Genomic DNA, 23,009 nt, shown 5'->3' on the forward strand with positions numbered 1-23,009 from the left:
AGTTGGCCCCTGGCGGGCGGGCGGCCGGCGGCGGCCATGGAGCCCCGCAGCATGGAGTACTTCAGCGCCCAGGTGCAGCAGAAGGACGTGGGCGGCCGGCTGCAGGGCGGCCAGGAGCTGCTGCTCTACCTCGGCAGCCCCGGCGCCATCCCCGACCTGGAGGAGGACCTGGGCCGCCTGGGCAAGACGATCGACGCGCTCACCGGCTGGGTGGGCTCCAGCAACTACCGGGTAAGCGGCGGCGCGGCCGGGCCGGGCACGCCCTCCCCGGCCGGCCCTTTAATCCCGGACCGGAGCGCCGGGGATGCGCCGGGAGCTCGGACCCACCCGGGCGGGGAGCCCAGAGACCCTACCGCAGGGGCGCCCCCACTGGCCAGCCCGCCTTTTCGGACGCCAGCGGGGACTGACTGCCCACCGCCACCAACTTTTTCCACATTTGTGAACAATTGTGACAAATCTAGCGATTCCATCGCACGTTGCGAAGTTACTCGGGACTAGGACGCAGTGTTGATCGGTTTTAAAAATCTGTGATAACTTACATAAAATAGAGGGCTGGAAGACTTTTTACTTTTTCCATACCTGTGTAAACACCACCCAGACCAAGACAGAGCGCGTTAAGGCACACTGTTTAAAGTTGAAAAGAAATGTCAAAGTTAATCCCTTCCTAATTACTGTTTTTTATCCTACGTAATACCTGATTTCTTCTTCTTCTTTTTTTTTTCTTTTATAATTTTTACGTCTGGGAGGTCGTGTTCTTCGTCTGTCAAGCATCTAGGATTTAATCGGGTGCCTGATCGCGTTTCCCGTTAAATCTAATGAAAAGTTGCTGACCTCATGGCGTTATTTATTTGCTTGTAGTTTATTGGCGACGGAAAGCAATGGAGCGCTCTCTGTGGTTTTGTATTGCCGCAGTTGAGGACTGATTCGGATTTGAAACCGTGTCGTAGCAGGTTTGGCTGATGCTGAGAGTAAAATAAAAGGATGAGGTGCAGGAAAGAATGAGTGTTTCTGGAGTCGGTAGCAGGCTGGCTTTGATGTAGTCACGTTGGGAGACTAGACAAAAATTCTGTAATTAGTATATACAGTAGTTGTCGGCAGTTACTTTCCTTTCTAGTCTTCTGGTGGCAGTGTTGGTTTAAAATGTTGGCTTGAACCTCCTGTGAATGAAGAGATCCTTCTTAGCGGTATATCCTTATAACCTAGGGAATAGGCTGTTCTTTGAAAGCTTTTATCCACATAGTAAAGAAAGGCAAACTGCAGAATCATTATGCAGATTTAATGGTGAAGCCTATATGCATTTTGTAAGGGTTTGACTTTTAATGTACAAGGAAAATGAACAGTTTGAGTTAACTGCCTTGAGCTCTATTACATGCTGTTTTATTTTTTTGAAAAGTTACTGTTTAATAATCTATTATTACCATTTGGGGGTTATTCTTATTTCCTTTGAAGAAACAGCTAAATGTACTCACCCTGCAAGAAAGGCATGTACACACTCCACACTCCAAATAGTTGTTTTTATGCTGTGGCGTAGGCTTCTGTAGACAGTCAGCGCTTTGATGTTTGGCCTCCCTGGTGGCCTCCCTTCCCAAGTGAATGTGGATGTGCTGCCTTCTGCACTGGCTGCAGTGAACTGGCTGTGGGCCATTTTCCTCCTCAGATGTACTGTCAAGTGGATGATGGATGGGCAGTCCCATCTCTTGAAACATACTCTTGGCTCTTATGATACCACAGCATACCCATTTTTCTTTTATGTTCTGAGCATTACTTCTCCTCAGTGCTGTTTTTCCTTTAGCTGGTCCTTTTTGTTGTTAGGTGCTGTCCAGTTGATTTTCAACTCGTTGTGACCCTGTGTGACAGAGTAGAACTGCCCCATAGGGTTTTCTAGGCTGAAATCTTTACAAACGCAGATTGCCAGGTCTTTCTTCATCCATCAGGGGTCTGTGCTAGATTCTCATCTCTTTTTAATATATATTTTCTCACTAGATTCTGTGGCTTGAGACAGTTTCAGCAGCACAAGAGAACTGCCACAGGCCCCCTCCACCTAATCTGCACGCTTCCTTGTTGCTGTGCCCGTGTCTCTGTCTTCTTTCCCATTACAATGAATGAATGGTCTGTGTTGCTGACTAATGCCGATCCCTCCACATGCGCAGTAGATCCCATCCCCTCTTGCCTACTCAAGGACGTTGATCCATCGATTCTGCACTTGCCTTCCTGAATCATTAGTTCTCTCTTTTCTGCTGAATTCTGTAATATAAAAACTCTTTTCCTGACATTGTGAGAGAGAGAGTATTCTTATTAGTCTATTAGTTTTTTTTCTTCGCATTTTATTTATGTTTTAAATTTTATTGTGCTTTAGGTGAAAGTTTACAGCTCAAGTTACTTTCTCATTGAAAAAATATACATCCATATTGTTTTGTGACATTGGTTGCAATCCCCACAACGTGACAGCACACTCCCCCTTTCCACCCTGGGCGCCCTGTGTCCATTTTTCCAGTTCCTGTCCCTTCCTGCCTTCCTGTCTTGCTTTTAAGCGGGAGTTGCCCATTTGGGCTCGTGTATTTGATTGAACTAAGAAGCATGTTCCTCACGTGTGTTATTTTTTGTTTTATAGGCCTGTCTAATCTTTGTCTGAAAAATGAGCTTTGAGAATGGTTTCAGTTCTCAGTTAGCAGAGTGTCCGGGGGCCATAGTCTCAGAGGTTCTTCCAGTCTCTGTCAGACCAGTAAGTCTGGTCTTTTTTTGTGTAGTCTGTTAGTTTTACAAACTAAGTTACCCAACTAAATAAACCAAAAAACCAAACCCATTGCTGTTGAGTCAATTCCGACTCATAGCAACCCTGTAGGACAGAGTAGAACTGTCCCATAAGGTTTCCAAGACTAGTCTTTACAGAAGCAGACTGCTACATCTTTCTCCTGCGGAGTGGCTGGTGGATTCGAACTGCTCACCTTTCGGTTAGCAGCTGAGTGTTTAACTACTGTGCCACCAGGGCTTCTTAGTTACCCAACTAAGTTATCATTTTTTACTCAAGGTACAATGAAATATATTTCACTCTTTTTTTAAAAAGCTTATTGTAGAAAATTTTGAGCATAACCACGAAGAGAATTGTACTTAAATTTTAAATTATGCTGACTAAAATAATTTTTTTGTCTTTGAAAGTACTTCAGAATTCGAGTGGTAACTTACAGAGTATATAACATTTATTGATTTAACAAATAATGAGTGGCTTTTATATGCTGGACATTGTTCTCGATGTGGAGGATCCATTTGTGAACAAGACAAGCAAGGCTCATTCATTCAGTCTTCAGATATTTATTGAGGACCTATTATATACAGACACTCACTCTTCTAGGTACTGCAGATGCAATAGTGAAAAAAAAAAAAATCACAAATCCCTGACCTTGTGGAGTTAGATTCTAGTTGGGGGAGAGAAATAAGCAAGATTTTTTATTATAAAATTTATAATACGTTAGATAGTGATAAATGCTTTGGAGACAAAGCAGTGAACGGAATAGGGAGTTTTGGGGGGTGGGTGGTTAGAAATTTAACTAGTTGGTATTGAAGACCTTGCTCAGAGGGTGATGAGTAAATGGGAGAAGGAGATCCCTTTCACATGGAGATCATATTAGAAAGAGGTAGACAGACAGGAATACAAATTAGATAATTTGAGGTAACAAGTGTTTGCAAATCAACGTGTTGAAAGAATTAGGGTAAGATGGGTCTCCATTTTGGGTGGCCAAGGAAGTCAGGTGACATTTGAGTACAGACATGAAAGAAATATGTTGTTGTTCCTATAGGGTCGCTGTGAGTCAGAATAGACTCAATGGCACACAACATCAGTGTTCAACTGTTTGAAGAACTGCCAGACTTTTTCAAAGTGGCTATACCATTTTGTAGGGTGGCCATGAGTTGGAATTGACTCAGTGGCAACAGGTTTATACCATTTTATGTTCCTGCCAATAGTGTAGGAGGGTTCTGATATCTCCATAAATTTGTCAACAGTTACTGTCTTTTTGATTCTAGCCATCCTAGTGGGTGTGAAGTGGCATCTAATTGTGGTTTTGATATGCATCTGCCTGATGAACAGTGATGTTGAGCATCTTTTCATGTGCTTATTGGCCCTTGTATATCTTCTTTGGAGAAATGTCTATTCCGATCCTTTACCCATTTTTAATTGTGTTACTTGTTTTTATTATTGAGTGTAAGAGTTTTCCATATGTTCTAGTTAACAGTCCCTTACGAGATATGTAATTTGCAAGTATTTCCTTCCGTTCTGTGGATTGTCTTTTCACGTTCTTGATAGTGTCCTTTGAAGCACGAAAGGTTTTAATGTTGATGAAGTCAAGTTTATATATTTTTTTCTTTTGTTGCTTGTGCTTTTGGTATCATTTCTAAGAAAGCATTGCCAAGACCGTGAAGATTATGTCTGTTTTCTTCTAAGAGTTTTATAGTTTTAGCTCTTAAATTTAGATCTTTGATCCATTTTGAGCTAATTAAAAAACACTTTTTTTGAGATGTTGAGTTAATTTTCATATATGGTGTGAGGTAAGCGTCTAACTTTATTCTTTTGCATGTGAATATCCAGTTGTCCCAACACTATCTTTTGAAAAGATTATTCTTTCCTCATTGAATGGTCTTGGCACCCTTATCCAAAATCAGTTGACCACAGACAAAATGAGTTTATTTCTGCACTCTTCATTCTATTGAATTAATATGTATTTATACATATATATAACAAATATTATGATAAATGAAGAAATTGAAGTTGTTAGAGATTTCATTCTATTTCGATCGATAGTCAGTGCACATGGCAGCAGCAGTCAAGAAATAAAACAGTGTATTATATTGGGCAAATCTGCTGCAAAAGACCTTATTAACGTTTTCAAAAGCAAAGATGTCACTCTGATGACTAAGGTGAGCCTGACCCAAGCCATGATCTTTTCAGTCGCCTCATATGCAAGCAAAAGCTGGACAATGAAGAAGGAAGACAGAAAAAGAATAGAAGCATTTGAACTGTGGTGCTGGCGAAAAACATTGAACATATTGTAGACTGTCAGAAGAACAAATAGATCAGTCTTAGAAGAAATAAACCAGAAAGCTTCTTAAAGCGAGGATGGTGAGACTTTGACTTGATTACCTTGGACACGTCATCAGGAAAGACCAATCACTAGAAAAGGATATCATGTTTGGTAAAGTAGAGGGTCAGCCAAAACAAGGGAAACTTTCAGTGAGATGGATTGACACAGTAGACGCGCCAACGGACTCTGACACACCAACAGTCATGAAAAATGGTGCAGGACCAGGCAGTGTTTCCTTCCGGCATACACTAGGTCGCCATGAGTTGCTGTGGACTCAGTGGCAACTAACAACAACAGTGATGTGTATGTTTATCCCTATGCCAGCATCACACTGTTTTGATTACTGTTGCTTTGTGTAGTAAGTTTTGAACTCGGGAAGTATGAGTCCTCCAACTATTCTTTTTAACGATTGTTCTGGCTATGCTGGGTCCCTTGCAATTCAATGTGAATTTTAATGTCAGCTTGCCAGTTTCTAAAAAGAAGCCAGGCGAAAAAAAAAAAAAAGGTCGAGAAGGGAGAGGGTTGACATGTCGTGGGGTTGTTAACCAATGTCATAAAACAATGTGTACTCCTGTTTCATGAGAAACTGTTTGTTCTGTAAACGTTCACCTGACGTCCAGTAAAAATAAAAAAATGTAAAAAAAAAGAAGCCAGGCAGGATTCTAATAGGAATTAGCTTGAATCTGTGTATCAGTTTGGGAGAGTACTGCCATCTTAACAGTATTGCCTTCTGATCCATTGACATGGGATAGTTTTCCATTTATTTAGAGCTTGTTAATTTCTTTCAGCAATGTTTTGTAGTTTTCAGACTGTAAGTTTTGTACTTTTTGTTATTACTGTTTTATTCTTTTTGATGCTGTTTTAAATAGAATTTTGAAATTTCATTTGTGGATTGTTCACTGTGAATGTATAAAAATAAAATTGGTTTTGTGTATTGATTTTGTATTCTGCAACCTTGCTGGGCTAGTTTATTCGTTCTAGTAGTATTTTAGTGACTTCCTCAAGATCTTCTGTATATAGCAATTTTCTGTCATGCAAATAGAGGTAGTTTTACTTTTTCCTTTCCATCTGGATGCCTTTTATTTCTTTTTCATCCCTAATCGACCTGACTGAACCTGCAGTACAGTGTGGGATAGAAGCGGTGAGATCAGACATCCTTGTCTTGTTCCTGATCTTAAGAGGAAAGCATCCAGTCTTTCACTGTTAAGTATGATAGAAAAGAAGAAAACAAAAAACCCGTTGCCATCGAGTCTATTCCGACTCATAGTGACCCTATAGGGCAGAGTATAAGTGCTCCATAGGGTTTCCAAGGAGCTTCTGATAGATTCGAACTGCCAGCATTTTGGTTAGCAGCTGAACTCTTAACCACTGCGACACCAGGGTTCCTGTTAAGTGTGTTAGCTGTGGTCTTTGTAGATGCTCTTTATTAAGTTGAGGAAGTTTTTCTTTTTTCCTGGTTTGTTGAGTGTTTTTATCTTGAAAGGGTGTTGGATTTTTGTCAAATGCTTTTCTATTGAGATGACTATGTGGTTTTTATTTTTTATTCTATGATGCATTATAGTACATTCATTGATTTTTTTTTAGTGTGAAAACAGCCTTGAATTTCTGGGATAAACTATTTGTTCATGGTGTATAATTCTTTTTATGTTTCTGGATTTGGTTTGCTCATATTTTGTTGAGGATTTTTGTGTGTCTATTTATAAGCAATATTGGTCTGTATTTTTGTTTTTTTTTGTTTTAATTGTACTTCAGGTGAAGGTTTACAGAACAAATAGTTTCTCATGAAACAGTAGTACACATTGTTTTAAGACACTGGTTAACAACCCCATGACATGTCAACCCCTCTCCCTTCTTGACCTTTTTTTTTTAGTGAAAATATACATAGTCAAAGATACACCGTTTCAAAAATTTCTACATGCACAGTTCAGTGACATTGACTACGCTCTTCCAGTTGTCTGCTATTCTCCCTTTAGATGAAGGTTTACAGAACAAAATAGTTTCTCATTAAACAGTACACCTGTGACCCTATGACAATGGTTAACAACCTCACAACACATCAACACTATCCTTACTCAACCTTGGGTTCCCTATCACCAGCTTTCCTGTCCCCTTCTGCCTTCTAGCCCCTGTCCCTGGACTGCTGTGCCTCATTAGTCCCATTTGGTTTTATGGGGCTGTCCACTCCCTGGTTGTACGGTGAACCTCAGAAGTGACTTCATCACTGAGCTAAAAGGGTGTCTTGGGGCCATACTCTCGGGTTGGTCTGTATTTTTCTCGTGTCGATTTTGTTGTCAGTGTAATAGTGGCCTCATGAGTGAGGTGAGAAGTATTTTCTGTTTTTTTTTGAAGAGTTTGTAAAGAATTGGTATTAATTCTTCTTTAAATGTTTGGTAGAATTCAGCCATCTGGGCCTAGCCTTTTCTTTGTGGATAGTTTTTTGTTTACTAATTCAGTCTCTTTAGTTGTTAAGCTCACTGAGGTAAACCCCTGTTTTGACTTTTACCATCATACATAAGTTTTGCCTGTTCTTGAACTTTATCAATGTGGAAGGTGTGGAACGGCATGCATTCTTTGTGCCTGGTTCCTCTTCACTGAATATTAATGTCTTTCAGATTTATCTATTGTTGTATCTAGCACAAATACTAGCAATAGTTCTTTCTTCTTGCTGTATATTATTCCATTGTATAAATATACAATTATTTATCCATTCTTCTATCAACGCACATTTGGATTTTTTTCCTTTCTAAAAATTTTTTTTGGCTCTAGCTTTAAAGATACTGCCAAAGAGTTTTATCAGGTGATTGTATCTGTTTACATTCCCACCAGGAATGTATAAGAATTCTGATTGTTTCATATCTGTGTCAACACTTGGTATTGTCAGCCTTCGTAATTTCAGCTTTATGCTGTACGTAGTAGTATCTCATTGTAGTCTTAATTTGTATTTACCTGATGCATTAATGATAATGCCTACAAAGGTAACTGAGAATTCATATTTATGCATTATTATTGGTGTTATTATCAAACCATTAGAGAATAAGGAGCCCCAAACTCATGACAGTTTATCCCTGAATACTTCGATCTCCTTATTTTTTTAGAAAACTCAGTAGTATATTATGTGAATGTCTTTAAATGTCAACAATTTAAGTGGATATTAAAGTATGTATGTGTAATTTGTATTCATTAAAACTTCTTTCTGTCTGTAGGTATCATTAATGGGATTGGAAATTTTAAGTGCCTTTGTGGATAGATTATCGACACGATTTAAATCCTATGTAGCAATGGGTAAGTTAACTTTATTTAAAAAGTCATTGTGAGGATTAACATAGTGACTTTTTTTGGTGAAAACATATTTTATTAACTAGTAAAATCCATAGTGACTTTTTATCTTAGATAATTAGTTTTCTGTAAATGCAAAAACAGAAGTTTGTACAACTCAGAGGTCTACTGTTTAGCATTTAATTTGCCCAGCCATAAAAGATTTTAAGCGTATTAAAATAGATAATTACATCCCCTTTGAGGCAGAAGACAAAGAAAAGCAAAAAACTTGCTGGATGTACTGCTAAATAGATTTTTACCTAATATTTTCAGATCTTTTACTGCATCTTTTACTTTTTTGTAAAATATGAAAATTTAAAACATAACTTGTACCAGCATTTTTCAGACTTTGTTGAAGGAACAGTTCTTTTACTGCCAATGAAAATATTGCAGACCAATATTTTGTCAAATACAATAAAAGTTAAAAAATTAAGTGAAAAAAAAAGACAATACAGCAACATGTCTCAGGGTAATTTCAGATGTTAAAGAGTGATTTTTCAGTGTGTTAAACTAATACCTCAAAATGTCAGTGTATCATCCCACTTATTTTCAAATATCTTTGATCAACTTTTTTCTTTATGCTCGGTACATCAGCAAATTCTGCCAGTTTCTTCTCTTATTTTTATTTTCTAGCTACCCTTTTGGAGCCCTGGTGGCACAGTGATTAAGAGCTCAGCTGCTAACCAAAAGGTCGGCAGTTCAAATCCACCAGCCGCTCCTTGGAAACCCTGTGGAGCAGTTCTGCTCTGTCCTATAGGGTCACTATGAGTCGGAATCGACTTCATGGCAATGGGTTTTTTTGTTTGGTTAGCTGCCCTTTTAGCACAGACATCCTAGTAGATTTTCCTATCTTTTTTATTCCCCTAATAATTAATACCCTGTTCAAATTCATCCTTTGTATAAATATAGTCTGAAAAGATTTTTACTCTGTCACTCTCCTATCTAGTGTCCTGTGGTGGATGTTAAAAACTACCCTAAAAACCCATCTTATTTGCTTCTTTCTTTGTTTTAAAACATTTACAGCCAGTGTTTAAAATTGGGAAGTTACACATAAAAATTTATATTTCTGGTTTATCTTGAAAACTCTGGCTGAGGTGGCATCCCTGGCCTTCGATTCCTGCATGTGATTATTGGCTGAAGCTGTGTCATAGCTTCCCTTTGGGCTGGGGCATGAGCTCTTAATTACATAAGTCCACCTCCTCTTGTCCCTCATAACTGCGAGTATTGGTCATAATGCAGTAAGGTTGGAATACTGCAGTTCTTAGACCTCGCTCGGTTTCTGCATTTCTGGTACCTCCCTAGCTGTAAGCATTTGTGTTTGTGACCCCTGCCCTGTAGTAGAAGCTCTGTGTTACTAGTTGTTAAAGATGACATTGTCGAATCGAGCCTAATTCTAGTATTAGGTAGTCCTGTCACTTATTTTCCAGCCACAAGGAGAGCCAGATGGGGCTTGACGTACTGACTACTCACATCGAGGTAGTAAGAGTATTGGGACCATAATCCTAGTTTGCTGACTCCCAGCACAGTTCTCCTTCCGCCCCTTCCTTCTGCTTTGCCGTCCTTGGTGTTCAAGTTCTCGCACCAAGTGTTCCCCTTCTCCATCTCGGCAGCCTTCGTTCTTCGTGATCTTCATCAGGCCTCTTTTTCTGCTCCAGCTAGTCAGAAACTTGCTCACTCTCGTTTCTAGCTTAACTTGTTTATGCCTCTGCTGTGTTGTTATTTCTGTTTTCAGATCCTCTCCTGTTCTCCATGGTTCGTTCTTTTCCTTTTAAAGTTTCAATTCCGATGTCTGGGAGTTTTTCAGATTAACCTTATGCTGTACTGAATTTCTTTACTCCATGATTCCTATGCTCTTAAATACTTAATGAATTACATTAAATTGCATTTGTTCATTAGTGTTTTTCTTATGTGTTTGCTGAGCTAGATGGCACATATCTACAAATTCTTGTATATATAGTTTGTTTTAAATCTCCTACTCTGCTTGAATATCCCATTAGTCAATACTGTTTTCACTTTGATCTGTAAGTGCTCATCATTGTCCTTCATGAAGCTTGAACTCGTTATTAAGTTGCGAGTCAGCGTGGTATAATAGGAAATTTCATCACAGTTTAGCTACCATTTATTGAATGTCCAACCTTTTACCCATTTACTGGGCTTATCTGCTTTACACGTTGGAAAGATTTTCCACACGTTATTTCTAGTTTGCATAACAGCTCTGCAAGATAGGCAGTCCATCTGCGTGCTCTTCAAGAGCACAGAATGGGACCGAGTCCACGGGGTTAGTTAGCTTTCTTGTTCTGCCCTGTCTCAATCCTGAGTCAAGCCAGCTAAACTTGAGGACCCCCTCTGTAAGAGGAAAGAGTTAGATTAAATTATGTTTTGGAAGTTTTTTGGTAATATAACCCTAGATAATGTGTAACTCAGTTTGATATTATTTCGATGTGTTTAGGTTTTAGACTATCTTTATAGGTATTTTTAATGCCCTTTTGCATTAAAAGTGAATGGATGTTTTAGAAAAATTGAGAGTCACGTTTAGTTTTAGACATAGTTCCAAAAGGGTAAGAGCTCTATTAATGTAATACTTTAATATATAATCATATATTTGCATAGTAATATAGTTTAATTTTTTTTCTTTCATGACCACATATATTATGGAGAAATAAAATTTTCAAACAAAGAAGATACACAGTTCACATTTATCACTGATCGCTAACCCTGATTTTATAACTGAATTCAGTAACCTAAACCAACCCGTTGACGTCGAGTTGATTCTGACTCATGGCGACTCTATAGGACAGAGAAGAACTGCCCCATAGTGTTTTCATGGAACAGCTGGTGGATTGGCACTGCCCGCCTTTTGGTTAGCAGCTGTAGCTCTTAACCACCGCATCACCAGGGCTCCTAATTCAATAAAGGATCTTGTATTTTACCAATCTTATGAGACAGACAGTTTTAACCTGAATGGTGTTATAGAAAGACTGTTAGAAGAGTCAGGATTCCTGGTTATCAGTTCTGCATCTGATAAAATGGTTTTCATCTTATTCCACGCTAAGAGAATAAAATATGCTAACAGATAGGTTTCACACTTGGTCCATGTTTTACTATGCAAATTCCAGTCTGTGATAGATTGGTTCACTTATTTCACAAATTCTTATTGAGAGTCTTCGTTCTGTTATATACATAAGGTTGCCTGGAGTGGGAGTCGACCCAACAGCAACTAACAGCAGGGTGAAAAACTGTCCTGGATGTCCAGTAAATACCTGTTGAACGTTCGTCATATTTAATGATAGTTCAGTGGTCATTATATAATACACATATCTTTAAGGAAGAGTGCTGACACTTTCGGGTGCTTATTATGGGCCTGGCACAGGGGCTTCTGTCTCATGTTACTTCATCCTCACATTAGTCATGTGAGGTGCAGGCCTAGTATTAGTTTCCTTCCTTGTTTTATAGACAAGGAGGCTTTGAAGTTCAGAGACATTTACTATTCTTATATAGCTCATCTCACGTACTTTGGACATACTAACAGGAGGGACCAGTCCCTGGAGAAGGATATCATGCTTGGTAAAGTAGAGGGTCAGCGAAAAGGAGGAAGAGCCTCAACGAGATGGATTGATACAGGGACTGCAACAATGGGCTCAAACACAGCAATGATCGTGAGGATGGCACAGGACTGGGCAGTGTTTTGTTCTCTTGTACGTAGGATTGCTATGAGTCAGAACTGACTCAACGGCACCTGGCAGCAACAACATAATTAATTACTGGTAGAGCTGGGATTAAAACTCCAAGAGAGTTTGTGTGGAAAAGGGATGCCAATGCAAAACAAATGATGAATTTTTTTGTTTAATAACTAACTGTAATGTTAAGTTTTTGTAGTGTGAGGTTATTTTGTTTTTGTTGTTCTTGTTTTACAGAACTTGTTTTTAATATTCAGGTGAGCCTCGCATGGGCCAACATTATTTTCCTTTTGTAGGTAAATCCCAGCTCTCAGGAATCAAGTGCCTTTTTTTTCCCCCCGTTATTGTTACATGGTTGTTAAAACAAAGACACGCATACACCCAGACACCTCATACAAGTAAACAGAAGTGGTTATAACTGGGACCTTACATTGCCTAGGTTATTTAAACCCTGGTTTCACCACTTGTTATTTGTGTGACCTTGGGCAAGTTTTTGATCCCGCTGGGCCTTCTCTCTCCAACGAGCCTACCCTACTGCGTAGGATTGTCGTGAGGATTAGAGATAATACAGGGCTTAGCACGTAGTGATGTCTAACATTTTCATAGCCTTTTCTTTTGTCTTTTGCCTCTCAGAAGTTAGAACCAGAGTCCCACAATTGCCAATCTTCTAGATGTCGATAAATTCCTCTAGTATTAACCTAACTAAGCAAAATGCGAAGGTTTATATTGTTCCCACTGACGGATATTTCTGTTGCCTCATGATTTTTATGGCGAGAGCTTTTTTTCTTGCACAATCATTTCCTTGATTAGTCTTAGGTTTTGGAATGATCTCACTGTATTTGTAATAGTTGGCTTCTCACCCTAGTCATTTTCTTTCAAAAAGAAAGTAATTTATTTTTTCCTTAAGTGTTGTTGATCATTACAACATCAAATTGTTTATTACATTTTGGACAAATATATTAGTATCAGATCACTTACACATTTAATTATATTGTGTCTGTAAATAAACTGAGGTTCCTAGGTGGCACCTAAAGGCTGGCGGTTCAAACCCACCCAGCAGTGCCATGGAAGAAAGGCCTGGCAGTCTGCTTCCATGAAGATTACAGCCAAGAAAACCCTATGGGGCAGTTCTACTTTAAAACACATGGGATTGCCATGAGTTAGAATTGACTTGATGATGGCAGGTTTGGGTTTTTTGTTTTTTGGTATAAATAAACTAGAGAAAAATCCTTTTCCTGATTTCCTTTTTCCTCCTTCCTCTGTTTAAACTACACCTCAGGCCTCCATTGCCTCAGAAAAAAGGAAGGACGTAGCTGAAATATCAAAAGAGAAAAAAAAGTTAATTTCTTTGCTTTTGAACATGCTGGATAGTAATCACTCTTGGAGTTATTTACGGAGCCCTGGTGGCGTGGTGGTTAGGAGCTTGGCTGCTAACCAGAAGAATGGCAGTTCAAATATACCAGCCTCTCCTTGGAAACCCTATGGGGCATTTCTCCTATGTCATATAGAGTCGCTATGGGTCAGAATCAACTTGACGACAATGGTTTGGGTTTTTTTTTTTTTTTTTTTTGAGTTGTTTGCATGTATTGTCTTATAGTTATTCTCTGAGGTGAGTACTGCTAACCCCATTTATGGGTGAGAAAATAAAGACAAAAAGAGGTTCAATAACCTGTTCAAGGTCACATACCTAATAACACTACACTAAGTGGATTACAGAAAGATAATTCTGACTATGAGAAATTTTTGCCCTGTGAGCTGACTTTAGAACCTGTCCCCTCGGAATCCCCCCCCCCCCGTACAAGATGTAATTTCTTTGTGGTGGATTGTTCACTTACAGTTACAGAACCCTTGTTCATGGAGACTCTACCAGACTGGACTCTGACCTGTCTTTCCTGCCTCCTTTTATGGAGTAGTGCCAAGACTAGGAGGTAGTAGGGAAAGTCTTCAACCTCAGGGGCCTGTTGTGGAATATGTCATATGTGCAGAAGAATACGTATCAAAAATGTACAGTTTAAAGAATAATGATAAAACCAACACCAGACTGTGCCCAGGTCAAGAAAATAGGACTCTCCAGTTCCTTAGAAGCTCCCTCTCTGCATTTCCTGATGACACCCTGTCCTTCCCTCTCCCAGAGGAAACCATCATCCTTACCTTTGGTGTAGTCCCTCCTCTGCTCGTCTGTACAGCTTAACCATCTATGTGCATCCCTAAATGAAATAATATTTACTTTTACCTGTAGTTTTGAACATGATTATAAGTGGAGTCATCCTGTATATGTTCTTCTGAAACTTCTTTCTCAGTTATTTTTCTTTGATCAGACTCATGAGTAAAGAACTTAAGACAATTAATTTGCTTACCTTGTAACTTTTCATTTATGGAAATAATTGCCGCTTGTAATTTTGTAAACTATAGTTTGTGATGGAGGTAAGTTAGTAAATATTTATACTTTTCCTCTTTCCCTCTCTCTAGTTATTGTAGCTTTAATAGACAGAATGGGAGATGCCAAAGACAAGGTTCGAGACGAAGCTGTGAATCTGATATTGAAGTTGATGGATCAAGTAGCACCACCTGTGGTAGGCCTCACTTTTAAAATTCACATCTTGCTAATTAATGATGAAATGTCAACAAAGGTAGATAGAATCACAGCCAGTCAGTAAAGCTCCAGGGGGCATTATAGCAGAATTTTTTTTAAAGAATGAGTTGTTACTAATGCTCTGAAAGAATTGAAATTTATAGTAAATATCAATATTTAAGTTTTTGGACTTTCAGTTTTCTTTTTCTTATTTTCTACTCTTCCATGCTGTTTTTTTTTTTTAAGCTAGCCCATAGTTTTAAGACAATATACTGACTATATTATACTTTAGCATTTTTTGGTTTTCTTTATATGCAAGTTATCAACGTTTACTGAGAGGGCTTATTTTGAGAACTGTGAATGTTATATTGTTAAATTTTGCAACAGAGACAGGAAGAAACATTTTTATTTTAGCAGGTGGTTACTAATTATATAAGGCATATATTCTATGACAATGACTTGCATTGTATGAATATAATAGGAATAATTTGTGTCCTTATAGAGGTGTTTTGAAAGCAGAGCAAAAATAAATTGACACATATACAAAGATTTAAAGAGTAGCTTATATTAAGTGGAAAAAAAACCCAGAAAATACAATATGCATAATAATATGATATCATTTAAAATGCAGTGTAAAAATTGTAGTATTTTGTATAAAATCCAGATAGTAATGAATTGTGGAAGTGAATTGTCTTCCCAGCTACTGTACACTTCCCAGCTAAATCTTTGTAGTTTGGTGTGGATATCCTTTGATATTTTATTGAGTCATACTTTAAGTTGCCTTTTACTTTCTTTTATTGCAAAAAGTACTGTAAGAAACATCCTTGTACATGTATCTTTGGGTTTAAATATTTCTGTAGACTAAAGTTCTAGAGATGGTGTTGCTGAGTTATGTTAGTCACAGCTAAGATTTTTATATAAACTTTCAAGTTACCTTCCAAAAAGTTTGACAGGAAGAGAGAAAACACATTAGTAGAAATGAGTCAAAAGTGCAGAAAGAGGCATAGAATAGATATAAATGAATTTAGTAAATAGTAAAGGTGGTGTTTCTAAATGTGGAGGAAGGATGGACTAGAACAATTATCTTTGTGTTTGGAAAAGTAAAGTTGGATTCCTTCTTACACCAAACTCATGTACTTGTTTTGGATTATTTTTATATTTTATAAATGCTTATTCCAAAAGAAAATTATAATAGGTAGCCATAAAATAGAAGCCCTGGTGGCACAGTGGTTAAACGCTCGGCTACTAACCAAAAGGTCAGCAGTTTGAATCTACCAGGTGCTCCGCAGGAGAAAGATGTGGCATTCTGCCTTGGAAACCCTACAGAGCTGTTCTGCTCTGTCCTTTAGGGTTGCTATGAGTCGGAATCAACTTGAAGGCAATGGGTTTGGTTTTTTGTTTTAGCCAGAAAATGATTTGCCCAAATACTTTTATGTATTTGAACCCAGTATTAAAAGAATAGACTAATTTATAAAATGTTGAAAAAGCCTGTTCTGTGTGACAGTCTATAGCCAGTTGCTAGGAAATGTTGGACATCCTACATGCTTCCTGGACTACTGAGATAGTAGCATTGTTGTTGAAGGTTTCGAAAGCTTAGGAGAAATGCTGTGTCCTTGAAAATTCTAAGGTGTTTAGATATAGGACACGGTTTTTCTGAGAATAAGTGAAAGTGTTATATAAATAAAAACTAAACACAAGATTAAGATACCAAAAAATGGGTGAGAGCAAGTGGAGTACAAATTTGGCTTAGAATCCTTCTTGTACGTAGCAGACAAGTGAAGTGACTGGTGAGAAAATTCAGTTACCAGTAAGGTTGGTAAGAGATTGGTGATAAGGTTGGAAAGAGGTAAAAGATGACAACATGAGTAATTTAATTTTTTTGTTATACATGTTTACTTTTCTTTCAAACAGTACATCTGGGAGCAGTTGGCTTCTGGTTTTAAGCACAAGAATTTTCGATCACGAGAAGGTGTCTGTCTGTGTCTTGTTGAGACCTTAAACATGTAAGTTTAATGATTAATTAAAATGGCCTTATTATGTTTTTTATTTTTCATAAAAAAAAATCCATATCACAAAGCTCAGGGAAAGCTATGGAAATAGCTATGAAATTTTTAAATAGTTATTAATTGAATTCTGGCACAAGAGTTTTTATTTGATGCCTTTATTTTTTTGTGTGTATGTCGTTATTGTTTATGTTGTTACTTTTAGATTATCATTCAGTGATAAGAGGTGTTTCTTTCTTGGTTTCTTTTTTTTCTTTGGTATATTAACAGTAGCCACTAAGTAGATGGTCATATAACTGCTAAGCTGATAACATAGGACCCATTTCTGTGCTGGTGATTTGAAATTGTTTTTAGTTCAGTGAGATTTCAGAGATTGTAGTCATTGTTCTTTGTTTGCGTCTCTGTCTGTCTCTGTATCTTTCTCTTGCCAATTGGCCCTAGGTTTCCTAGAGCAGCTTTGGTGGCTACCAAAATCATAGACTGAACAAGACTCTCCCAGGTAGCTAGAGACAGATCTGGTATCGGTGTGCAGGGCTCTGACTGTGTAGATATCACAGAGCTCAGGATGGCCAGTCTGAAGAAATAGTAAGCTGGGGACTTTTGTTCTCATTCTAGATTTTTTTTTTTCAGGTTCTGTGCAACATAATAGGTAATAAGTAGTAGCTTTCAACTTTTCCTGTTACTTCCTTTTCTCTAACTGTACCTTCATTTGTTTTATTTAACTCCTCTGTGGTCCTTTCTGCCGTGTAGAGTTTGTGAGTGCATTCTGTCTGCACAACTTACATGGTTTTTGACACGCTTGTCCTTTGCTGTCACCCCATGACTCATCAAAACATTAATAAGCATACATAAAGATCTTTTCATTTACTACATTCGTATTTCCTTTAACATTTCATTAGAACGGGAATTTATGTGTAACTCTGATTTTCTTCTGAGCTTAGATGACTGGTAGATCACTAGGTTTAAGCGTGCCATTATGTTCAAGGTTGAACGTTTTGCTGGGTCATGTCTTGTGTTGACAGTTATCAGTCTCAATTATTATTTACATTTGTATGTTTCACATTGGGTAGAATTATTTTTTGCTTGTGTCTCCTGCCCGTCATGTTTTAATGACGGGTGTCCATGCTCTCTACCATGATATTTGTCTTATTGATACAGACAAGAAAAAAGGATAAAGATTTTTTGGTTTACTGTTTGATTAAAACAATTTTTTTTCCTCAAAATTATTTTTAGTTTTGGAGCTCAGCCATTAGCTCTCAGCAAGTTGGTACCACATTTATGTGTCCTGTTTGGAGATTCCAACAGTCAGGTAAAAATTGTTTTCTGTTTCAGGATTGACTTTTGGGGTCTCTCTTTCTTTACTGGTGCTCTTACCCCATTGAAAAAAAAGAGGAAGCAGGGTGGAGGGGGGTGAAATTAAGATCTTGCCTCATTTTTTTTAGACCCACCAAAGTTAATTTTTAAAAAGAACGTATTATATTCCCATAAATTGGTTAAGTTTGTCAGCTATTTGTCTAGTATTAATGGTAGATGGGATTTAATGGCTAGCTACTGAGTTTTAGAGACGGAACAAGAAAGAAGTTGGATTCTTTTCTGCAGTCTCCTATGTGTTAACTGTGGGGAGAGGGGTGTCCACTTCCTTTCATCATTCCTGAATATGGCTGCTGCTTGCGGCAGTCGTAACTGTTTAACAGAGCGTTTGTGCCAGTGCTTTATCACACGTTGGGAACTTCTTTATCTGAGCTGCACACACTGTAGGCAGAATTTCAGGGATGTGTTCTAGGTCTCATCCCTCCTGGTGGAGTTCAGTCTTGACTGTAACCTTTGGCACGGCTTGGGCATATTGAATGTACCCTGGGCAAGGTTTTCCTTTCTTTCATGCCCTGGCTCCCATCAGGAGGTTGAGAAGAGAGATTTCTGCTGACTCTCCAGGTGTTCTTTGACAGTGAACTGTTGTCCAAATTCTTGTCTTTAGGCCACATTCTTGAAAGGCAGTTTTATTCAAGGAAAATATATTAACCTTGTTAATAATTTGTATTCAGACAACTATTGGTGTTTTTTTTTTTTTTTTTTTTTTCAGCATCTTGTTATAACTTGAAAATTTTTTGAAGGCCAAATCAGTAACTTCTAATTACAAATTTGTTAGATTTCGGTAAAAACCTTTCCCGAGGATTCTCTAGAGGTTTCTTGGCAGGCTCTCATGGTTTTGGCTAATGACCTGCTGTGATAGTCTCCAAGGGGCTTACAGGCAATAAAATCCACTGGAGCTTCAAGTTGGTAAATGGGCTACTAGTGCAGTGTTACTGTAAGATGAAGTATTTTATTTTTACCACATTCTTCGACAGGTGAGAGATGCTGCAGTATTGGCCATTGTGGAGATTTATAGACACGTGGGAGAGAAAGTGAGGGTGGACCTTCATAGGAGAGGAATTCCCCCTGCCAGGTACGTCTTGCTGAATTTATTTATTTTTGCCACTGTTTAAAAATTTCTTAATTTCAAGTGCTTATTTTCAGTAGATTCAAATGTCTGAAATGTTTGAAACTTCAAAGATACAAAAGAATATATAGGTTCCTGTACCAAACCCACTGCTGTGGAGTCAATTCCGACTCCTAGCAACCCTATAGGACAGAGTAGAACTGCCGCATAGGTTTTCCAAAGAGTGCCTGGAGGATTTGAACTGCCAAACTTTTCATTAGCAGCCAAGCTCTTAACCACTGTGCCACCGGGGCTCCATGTATAGGTTAAAAAACCAAAACCAAACCTGTTGCCGTTGAGTCAATTTTGGCTCATAGCGACCCATACGACAGGGTTGGACTGCCCCACAGAGTTTCCAAGGAGTGCCTGGTGGATTCGAACTGATGGCTCTTTGGTTAGCAGCCGTAGCACTTAACCACTACGCCATTGGGGTTTCCATGTATAGGTTATTGCTGTTTAAAATGTTCTTAACATCTTGTAACTTTCTGGGTGACTCTTTCATTATATATTCGTGTATATTTGGTATGTAATTAAATAGCATTATCAGGTAACTGTCTTTTTTTTATTGTACTTTAAATGAAAGGTTACGGTTCAAGTTAGTTTCTCATATAAAACTTTACACACGCACTGCCGTGTGACCCTAGTTGCACTCCCCACACTATGACAGCACGCTCCTCCTTCCCACTCCAGATTTCCCCGTGTCCATTCAACCAGCTCCTGACCCTCTCAGCCTTCTCATCTTGCCTCTGGACAGGAGCTGCCCATTTAGTCTCATGTATCTACTTGAGCTAAAGAGCAGACTCTTCACGAGTATCGTTTTATGTCTTATAGTCCAGTCTAATCTTTGTCTGAAGATTTGGCTTCAGGAATGGTTTTAGTTTTGGGCTAACAGAGACTCCAGGGGCCATGTCTTTCGGGGTCCCTCTAGTCTCAGTCAGACCCTTAAGTCTGGTCTTTTTACTAGAATTTGAGTTCTGCACCCCACTTTTCTCCTGCTCCATCAGGGACTCTCTGTTGTGTTCCCTGTCAGGACGGTCATTGGTGGTAGCCGGGCACCATCTAGTTCTTCTGTTCTCAGGCTGATGCAGTCTCTGGTTTATGTGGCCCTTTCTCTCTCTTCGGCTAATACTTTCCTTGTGTCTTTGGTGTTCTTCATTCTCCTTTGCTCCAGGTGGGAGCATCCAATTGATGCATCTTAGATGGCTGCTCACTAGCTTTTAAGATGCCAGACACTACTCACCAAGGTGGGATGTAGAACATTTTCTTAATAAACTTTGTTATGGCAGTTGACCTAGGTGTCCCCTGAAACCATGGTCCCCAGACCCCTGCTCCTGCCACTCTGTCCCTAGAAGCGTTTGATTGTATTTAGGAAACTTCTTAGCTTTTGGTTTAGACCAGTAGTGCTGACTTCCCCTGTGGTGTGTGTTGTCCTTCCCTTCACCTAAGATAATTCTTGTTTACTGCCTGGTTAGCAAGTACCTCTATCTCTCCCTCCCCACCCTTGGAACCATCAGAGAATGTTTTCTTCTGTGTTTAACCCTTTTCTTGAGTTCTTATAATAGTGATCTTATACAATATTTGTCCTTTTGCAACTGACTAATTTCACTCAGCATAATGCCTTCCAGATTCATCCATGTTATGAGATGTTTCACGGATTCATCGTTACTCTTTATCGTTGCGTAGTATTCCATTGTGTGAATATACCATAATTTGTTTATCCGTTTGTCTGTTGATGGGCATCTAGGTTGTTTCCATCTCTTTGCTATTGTGAACAGTGCTGCAGTGAATGTGGGTGTGCATATATCTCTTCGTATGATGGCTCCTATTGCTCTAGGATGTATTCCAAGGAATGGCATTGCTGGATCGTATGGTACTTCTATTTCTAGCTTTTTAAGGAAGCGCCAAATTGATTTCCAAAGTGGTTGTATCATTTTACAGTCCCACAAACAGTGTGCAAGTGTTCCAGTCTCTCCACAACCTCTCCAACATTTATTATTTTGTGTTTTTTGAATTAATGCTAGCCTTGTTGGGGTGAGATGGTATCTCATTGTAGTTTTGATTTGAATTTCTCAAATGGCTAATGATCGTGATCATTTCCTTATGTATCTGTTAGCTGCCCAAAAGTCTTCTTTGATGAAGTGCCTGTTCATATCCTTTGCCCATTTTTTAATTGGGTTATTTGTCTTTTTGCTGTTGAGGTTTTACAGTATCTTGTAGATTTTAGAGACTAGACCCTGATCAGATTTGTTGTAGCCAAAAGTTTTTTCCCAGTCTGTGGGTTGTCTTTTTACTCCTTCAGTGAAGTCTTTTGATGAACGTAAGTGTTTGATTTTTAGGATCTCCCAGTTATCTAGTTTCTCTTTTTTGGTGTTTGTGCACTGTTAGTAATGTTTTGTATTCTGTTTATGCCACGTATTAGGGCTCCTACCATTGTCTCTATTCTTTCTTCCATGATCTTTATCATTTTAGATTTATAGTTAGGTCTTTGATCCATTTTGAGTTAGTTTTTGTGCATGGTGTGAGGTATGGGTCTTGTTTCAGTTTTTTGCACATGGATATCCAGTTATGCCAGCACGGTTTGTTAAAGAGACTGTCTTTTCCCCTATTAACGGGCTTTGGGCCTTTGTCAAATACCAGCTGCTCATAGGTGGGTGAATTTACATCTGGATTCTCAATTCTGCTCCATTGGTCTGTGTATCTTTTGTTGTACAAGTAACAGGCTGTTTTAACTACCGTGGCAGTATAATAGGTTCTAGAATCAGATAGTGTGAGGCCTCCCACTTTGTTCTTTTTCTTGAGTAATGCTTTTCTTATTTAGGGCCTCTTCCCTCTCCATATGAAGTTGGTGATTTGTTTCGCCATCTCATTAAAAAATGTCAGTGGAATTTGAATCGGGATTGCATTGTATCTGTAGATCATTTTGGGTATAATTGACGTTTTCACAATGTTGAGTGTTCCTATACATGAGCAAGGTATGTTTTTCCACTTATGCAGGTCTCTTGGTTTCTTGCAGTGGTATCTTGTAGTTTTCATTCGTATAGATCTTTTACGTCTCTGGTTAGATTTATTCCTATGTATTTTATCTTCTTGGGGGCTATTGTAAATGGTATTGATTTGGTGATTTCCCCTTGGAAGTTCTCTTTGTTGGTGTAGAGGAATCCAACTGATTCTTGTATGTTCATCATGTATCCTGATACTTCGCTGAAATCTTCTATCAGTTCCAGTAGTTTTCTTGTGGATTTTTTGGGTTTTTTTGTGTATAAGATCATATCATCTGCAAACAGAGATACTTTATCTTTCCCTAACAATTTGGATGCCCTTTGTTTCTGTTTCTAGCCTCATTGCTGTAGCTAGGACTTCCAGCACAATATTGAATAAGAGTGGTGATAGAGGGTGTCCTCGTCTGGTTCCCGTTCTCAAGGGGAATGCTTTAAAACTCTCTCCATTTAGGATGATGTTGGCGTTGGCTTTGTATAAATTCCCTTAATTATGTTGAGGAATTTCCCTCCTATTCCGATTTTGCTGAGAATTTTTATCATGAATGGGTGTTGGACTTTGTCAGATGTCTTTTCTGCATCAATTGATAAGATCATGTGGTTCTTGTCTTTTGTTTTATTTATGTGATGGATTACATTGATTGTTTTTCTAACATTGAACCATCCCTGCATGCCTGGTATAAATCCCACTTGGTCATGGTGAATTATTTTATTGATATGTTGTTGAATTCTATTTGCTAGAATTTTGTTGAGGATTTTTGCGTCTGTGTTTATCAGGGATATTGTCTGTAATTTTCTTTTCTTGTGGTGTCTTTACCTGGTTTTGGTATCAGGGTTATGTTGGCTTCATAGAATGAGCTTGGGAGTATTCCATCTTTTTCTGTACTCTGAAATA

General features: G+C 38.5%; 1 protein-coding gene across 6 annotated transcripts in view; it reads left to right on the forward strand.

Annotated features, from left to right (window-relative positions):
* The first annotated feature begins 11 nt into the window (after nt 1-11).
* Nucleotides 12-23,009, forward strand: part of CLASP2 (cytoplasmic linker associated protein 2) — a 182,173-nt gene continuing 159,175 nt past the window's right edge. For all 6 annotated transcript variants that reach the window (XM_023732233.1, XM_023732235.1, XM_023732234.1 and 3 more), the window contains exons 1-6: nt 12-231; nt 8,279-8,357; nt 14,537-14,640; nt 16,551-16,642; nt 17,876-17,951; nt 18,988-19,085. In XM_023732233.1, the coding sequence (XP_023588001.1) occupies nt 37-231; nt 8,279-8,357; nt 14,537-14,640; nt 16,551-16,642; nt 17,876-17,951; nt 18,988-19,085 (644 nt within the window). In that variant the 5' untranslated portion in view covers nt 12-36. The remainder of the gene's footprint in view (nt 232-8,278; nt 8,358-14,536; nt 14,641-16,550; nt 16,643-17,875; nt 17,952-18,987; nt 19,086-23,009) is intronic.

This window comes from Trichechus manatus, unplaced genomic scaffold, assembly GCF_000243295.1.
Source record: "Trichechus manatus latirostris isolate Lorelei unplaced genomic scaffold, TriManLat1.0 scaffold00049, whole genome shotgun sequence".
NCBI lineage: Eukaryota > Metazoa > Chordata > Mammalia > Sirenia > Trichechidae > Trichechus > Trichechus manatus.